Raw genomic sequence first — 7024 nt, forward strand, 5'->3', positions numbered from 1 at the left:
TCAAAATGTTATATCAAGCTCCGATAAAACGACAGGGTTATTAGTCATCTTGGAGACTGAGTAGCCATCAGACTTTTTGGTAATGTTAAAAGAAGAAACAGCAATCTTGAACGCAAACTTCATATTGAGTAAAGAATTAAGCTCATTTGGAAAACTTCCTTCGTTTGCTAACTGTTGAAAAAGAAAATATACTTTACTGTTGTATGTTGTATACTAACGAAAAAATATGATAAAAAGGAAATTTTTATTACGTACTTCAATGTTGTTGTCTAAAAGCTGATTAGCATTAACCTTCAAAAGCTTTGTCACCTCACGCTCGAACAATGTCAGGCTAACAATACCAGTACAATCTTGCACACGTATATAAAGCCTAATTCTGCAAAATATATTAATGATATTTAATTATCTTGAAAAAAAAACTTAACATGGATAAGATTTACCTTGGAACTGATGAAACGTTCTTTGTATTACAAACATCAGTCTTGCATTCCAAGACAGTGACCTCTTCAACACCATCAGTATCATCCTGCTTCTGTTTAACAACAGTAGTTGTTGAAACCTTTTTGTTGCAGGTTGTGCAGGCGTTGTAAAACCACTCATTGTTCGATGCAAAACTCTTGATAGTGCCAACAATGACAACAAACCTCGTCTGTGTTTAAGATATAGATAATGTATAAAAATATAGATAAAAGAATAAATATTAAAGATATTTATATCGGTGTTACCGTATCTATTGAGTTTAACGACCCAATGGGATAAAACGTCAAGTCAGATAGGAACTCTTCAGTGACAGTCTTCACAACAGGAGAACTTAAGCCAGAATAACTGGAAGAAATCTCGGGAGAAAGTCTCTCGATAAATCTAATAAAAAAATGTCAAAATAATTATTTAGAACATTATTGAAAGTAATACATATTAAAAGTAAAACTATAAAAAAATGTAATACGATTGCAAACCTTTTCTTGAAATCCATTATCTCTTTCACCTCAGAGTTTATCAAGACTCGAGTTACATTATACAAATTTGAGACATACATATTACCTGTTTCATTATTACAACATAAAAATAAAAGTCAAAGTTGTATAAAAATCAATATGTAGTTTAATGAAAAGTCTGAATGTAGGTATAGAATATACCTCCCCAAAATCTGTACTTCCCAAACTGAACAACAACCACAACATTCTTTTCGTCCTTATTGTTTTTCTCAAAATCCAAAATCTGATCAGCATAACAACCCCATAACGTGACGTAAATCTGATGGTGTCTAAAAAACAAAAAGTAAAGAATTAACTTGATAGTTGTAAAATATATAAAAAACGGGAGAAATATATAAGTAATATAAGGTATATGTATATATATATAAGGATGTACTGCAAATCTTCCAAAATAAAGGTTGTCTTCTTCTCGTCTTTGCCGTTATTATTATCACTCTTATCATCTGACGGAAGACACTTGACAACAAAACCGATAACATCTAAACATCACAGAATAATGAAATTAATATTACATAAGATATATAATATTAAATTTATTAAAAATTAAGAAAAATTAAAAATAATTTACCAATAGGGCTTTTGAAAGACTTGCTATCATCTAGAGGGTCATCCACAATAGAATCAAATGGAGAAAAGTCAAATCCCCATTCAGCACCAACAGGCTCATTGCATTCTTGGACAGTAGTGTTGGGATTTAGATTGATCTTGAACGAAGTATGAACATATTTGACTTTTTGACGATTTTCACCCATCGAAGGGTTACGAATGGTTAAACATTGATTTTCTTTCAGCAAATGTTCATAACCAGTAGTGTTTTTCTGTAAAACAAAGGCCTGCATTTTCGTACCCTGAAAAAAAACAGTTTTATAAGTAATTATAATCTGAAACTAAATATTTTTTATTCAAACAAAAGTAAGAGTTGGTCTAAAAAAAACCTCCTGGTCCATGAATATCATGTCGTAGCAATAAATCTTTCTAGGATTATTGAAAGTAGGTCTTGTCCATAGCCTGACAATGCGGATTCTGATGGTGTAATCATCAACATTAAGATCAACATTATTCAAAAGTGTGACAGCAGCCTGTTCCATCTCTAAAATAAATAAAAAAACAGTTAAAATATGTTAGTTGATGATGATATAGAACAATAATTGAAGAAAAGAACATGAAAACATCCTATGTATGCTGATGACTAAAACAACTTAAAAATAACTACATCAAAGACATTACAAATTCAAAACTCATACCAGAAGATATGTATATCGAAAGAGACAACTTCAGTAGTTGTGATGTGTATTAATAATAACAAATGAAACTAATTTATATAATAAAATGGTCACTTAATTATGGTAGCAATATTATTTATTTATCTTAATTATAATTGATAAACTTTACTAAAATAAAAAAAATTACATTTTTATAAATTATTATGATTCAACAGTTTCCATAATTAACTAAACATTTACTAAAGTAAAAATTTTCGACTTTGTTCAAGCAATTAAGAGAAAGTTGACTTTCTATTGTTAAAAAGAATATTAATACTTTCTTTATGCTAATTAAATGTTATATTAAAATTAAAAAGTTTATAATATAACAGGTACAAACTAAAATGCAAGGTTTACAGATGAAAATGAAAAACATACAATATTCTACAATCTAGAAATAACAACAATATAATCTATGTGCAGAAAGTAAGTTGATAAAATCATGAATAGGATCGTGGTTATTTTAAATCATGTTAAATGGTTAAATAATAAGGTATTCTATCAATATCAATCATTTATAAATATGCTTGACTTTAATGTTTAAAATTTTATTTTTTTATATTTTTATAAAAACCAAAAAAATATAGAATACATTAAATTATCACAATAACAAAATATACATTATACAGTAATGTTATTATAACAACTTGAACCGTGAGTTATATAAAAACTATATAATTTGTAAACATTAATCAGTTAATATTGGAATATATCAGCTTCTTTTATCCTTATAAGTAGTTTGTATATTGTTTTAAATACATCATTAATGTAGTGAGATTAAAAAATAGTAATAACATACATTGAACTTTAAAGACATGGCATATAGTGAATAACATAACAGTTAAGATATGAAAAATAAAAAAAAAACCTTGAAATTGAAAACCAAAACCAATGTTAAAACCAAATAAATGGATAAGGCAAAAAACATGCCGTAATTGTCATATAACTACTTAGTACGCTTAACGTAAGGTACAACCCTCTCAACACTCAAAACCTGCTCATTTTCATCAAAAGAATAGTGAACCTGGTCACGGACCTTAATCCGAGCGGCTTTTATGAACTTCTTCCAACAGGTTAAAGCGTATCGATAACCACGACCGTTGGGTCTTTTTTCACGTCTTGTACCGTTGGTAATTTGCAGTGGAGGATCCATATGCAAAAATCTTATGTTCAAATCCTTTAAGCCTTCATCAAGTCTAGCCTTGCGTGAAACAGGATCAGGGATTCTCTGCATTGTTGTAAAAATATCTTTAACAATAGATATGATTATTTATCTTTATATCTTTATTCTTTATATCTTTATAGAGTAAAATAAAATGAGATAACTTGTTTTTAAGGAGTTTGTAAAAGTATATTCAAACTTACAAAATAATCTTCACCAGCCATACGAACAAACGTTGTAACACAACCATCTATGTGTTCATCAGGTTCGTTTTCAGCATCTAAGGGTGGAACTTCAGCCTGAAAAGTAATAAATATAATTTGTAATCAATTAGCATGTTAGCATATATATATAATGTATAAATTGCTATCAATATGTAATTTACCTCATCAGCATCTACATCAGGATAATTGATTTCAACACCGTTTTTTCCAAAAACTTTTAAATAGAAAAAATGACCAAAACCTTTAGTAAATAACAATAAACAACCAACCTCCAACTGAAACAGACTAACAATTACGTCCATACCAACGGTAAAACCGACTTTACCGTCGTATGTTACAATAGAAACGTTAAATGTTTTGTTGTCTATCATTACAGTAGAGGTTACGTCATTTGAGGAATAATCGTAACTTTTGGGCAAAGTACTTTGAGGGATGTCCTGTAGGATGATACAAAAGGAAAGAAAAAAAGGTTAATATTAATATAAATAAATTAATAATTCTACACATTAGGAAAAAGTAATATATGAGTTTATCTTACATAAAAATTACATGACGGAGATAGCATATATGTCCAGAAAGAGCCACGACTAACCCCATCAATGAAACTTGTTAATTTAAAAGTTGTAGGATCTAGTGGATTAAAAACTACCAAACACCCTTTGGTTAGTCCCAAGTGTATACAACATTGGACCAACCATTAAAAAAAAAAATATCTTCCCTTTAGAAGCGCTTAAAAAAACATTAAAGACACTGCCATCTTCAGTGTGTATCGTAACATTAGTAGGGCCTTTGTCAACACCCCATAGTTTAGACGCAGCGTCATCTGGTATGGCCTAATGTAACAATAGAATGGAAAAACGAATTATAATTATACTCAAAAGGTTTAAAAAAAATTATAGTAAACTTTATAAAATAAAAAGAAAAAAACTAAACAAAAACTCAATAAAAAATTATTCACCTACCATAATAACTTGGTCTGCTCGACTCATTTCCCTACAGAACCAGGGTGCTCTGTAACTGAATTAGAATACAATACAAAAACAAATGTTAATAAAGTAAAACATGTTTAGGTTATTGCAACAAAATAAGTAAAATGAATACAAAAATACCTTGATGAACTATCACCCATAGTAAATACCTAAAATATAGTTTACATAAACAAACGACATCAGATAAATCATTATGCATTCAACGTAGTTACAAACAAAATAATCAAATTATGCAATCAAACATAAATTTCTGTAAACAACTATCTTCATAAACATAATGTGGAAAAAAATTATGACAACTAATTATATAATCATATTATGATAGCATAAAAAATAAACTGATTACACATTACAATCTGTTTAATAAGTAGTTCTATAACACAAAAAGTAAGGAAAATATAAAGTTGAAAAAACAATATAAACATATTAATTCAAAACAAATTGTTAAACCCCCAAAATCAATTCATTTTTATATGCAAAATCGGATATAGACTGTTGAATCAGAATCACAGAATTATTAACAATTACAGATCAAAAAATCAAATAATATTAATATACAAAAGTTAAAATTATAGAATTCAAAGTTATTCAGCATCCAAATCGGGAATAGGGTTTGATACAAAGTTGAATGAATGAAAAAACAATATAAATTAAGATAATTCAGCAGCATGCATCGGGTTTAGGGTTATTCATAAACATCGTATTTGTAAAGGTAAACATAAATTAAAACCCCAAAATCAACAGATTTATCAATGACAATCATATTTAGGGTTTATTCAACATAAACATAAATTTAAGAAAGTAAAGAAACGAAGAAACACAAAATAATGATTAAAGAAGAAATTTAACATAAACAACTTACGGATTTGTATATCGATTTCAGAATCTTCTATGAATCGCCGATAAAAGAAAAAGTATGCGTCGATGAAGAAGCAGAACAATCGAATCCAATGATTATATGTAGATCCAGCGATTTTCATTCTTATGTAAGGAAACCAAATGTATTTTGGGAAGATGATTGGAGTGAAGATGAAGAGATTTCTTTGTGAAACGGTGGTGAATTAATTAGGTTAGAGAAAGAAAAAGGAAAATAAAAGAAAAGTGAGGATTCTTGGTTTTGGCGGTCATTAGAAACAAAAATGGATTAGTCAATTGCCAAGTGGCAAGTAATAGGTTAAAACTATGACAAATGGCTTAAAATTATTTTGCTTTATTAGAAGTAGTAGATAACTAGCAAGAAGCTAGAATAACAATCGGGAAACCGATAGCCTAAGAAATTAAAATTACATCATGATTACCATTAATGGGTGGTGGTCCATTGGTAAAGGCAAAACCTTTAAAACACCTAGGTTGCGAAGGGGAAGGTCTCTGGTTCAAATCTCACAGACAACAACGAATTAAAGAAATTAGCCGTAAAAAAAATCATGATTGACCTGGAACATCGCTTGAACCGTTTTCTTGTGCAATGTGACTAAACTGTTTTTTTTTTTTTTTTTTACAAATGGACAAAAAACTAATAGATGATCTATAGAGAATCATTCCTGCAGTTGGCGCATATCATTGAATCTACTTTTACTCCTCTTTTTGTTAATGCCTCTTCCAAAGGTATCCTGTTTAGAAAGCCGATCTCCGACCAAAGCCGGATGTAGAGGCTTTCAAATCCAGGCAATGGCCTAGGGCTTCTAAAAAATAGGGTCCTCAAATCTTTTAAAAGTCTTTATATGACATATGCGCATTATAGTATTAGGCCCAAATGAACAAAACAAAAAACTATGTTTATTGTAAAGCCCAACTCAAGAACCGATTTAAAATAAAACAGGCCCAATTTAAACTCCAAGTAATATGCAATTCGTATTTAATTTAGGCTGATGTTGTCATTCTCGCTAATTGTAACGTCCTACATGTTCATTCCGCTCAATGGCGTTGGCGATTGGGTAGAAATTAGAGGCATAATTAGGAGAAATGAGTGGTGTCGCAAGGATAATGCAGGTTGGTTAGACTATTTTTTATAGTAATCTCTATATATTCTGATTCATTCAATCATTGTTTGCCCTAAATCCCTAATTGATACTTTGAATCGTTGAATTTTGATACTGTGGCTGTGATTGAGACTTGGAAGGCATAAAGTAGAACCAGTGTTTTCTTTATACCAATTCAAAGGGGTCTTGCCTTTTATAATTTGCTTAGAGCCTCCAAAAATTTCGATATACAAATAATGTCTTATGCTCAGTCATATACCCATTGGTACATATTGCACATTATCCATTCAGTTTATGGGTATCATGATACTCGTATTATAGTCCTTATGTAGTTAAAAATTACCCATTGGCACATCTATTACCTAAAACTCAATTTTAAAGAATGCTAACTTGAAACAGTGACGTCTCTGAGA

The 7024-nt window shown here is 29.7% G+C and overlaps 1 protein-coding gene and 1 long non-coding RNA gene across 2 annotated transcripts; both read right to left on the reverse strand.

Annotated features, from left to right (window-relative positions):
- LOC110870408 (replication protein A 70 kDa DNA-binding subunit B-like) lies at nt 1–4276 on the reverse strand. Its single transcript, XM_022119591.2, has 13 exons — nt 4182–4276; nt 3805–4080; nt 3623–3718; nt 3215–3485; nt 1931–2085; nt 1564–1843; nt 1372–1474; nt 1137–1264; nt 957–1041; nt 726–861; nt 441–649; nt 256–376; nt 1–171 (listed from the first exon to the last, which is right to left on the reverse strand). The coding sequence occupies exons 1-13, from the start codon at nt 4206–4208 to the stop codon at nt 1–3; spliced, it is 2058 nt and encodes a 685-aa protein (XP_021975283.2). The 5' UTR covers nt 4209–4276.
- Nucleotides 4277–4307: 31 nt separating this feature from the next.
- Nucleotides 4308–5811, reverse strand: LOC110871378. The gene is made up of 4 exons (XR_002553687.2): nt 5495–5811; nt 4753–4781; nt 4606–4660; nt 4308–4476 (listed from the first exon to the last, which is right to left on the reverse strand). It is a non-coding gene; the product is annotated as an uncharacterized LOC110871378 (long non-coding RNA).
- Between the last annotated feature and the right edge of the window lie 1213 nt (nt 5812–7024).

This window comes from Helianthus annuus, chromosome 8 (genome assembly GCF_002127325.2).
Source record: "Helianthus annuus cultivar XRQ/B chromosome 8, HanXRQr2.0-SUNRISE, whole genome shotgun sequence".
Taxonomy (NCBI): domain Eukaryota; kingdom Viridiplantae; phylum Streptophyta; class Magnoliopsida; order Asterales; family Asteraceae; genus Helianthus; species Helianthus annuus.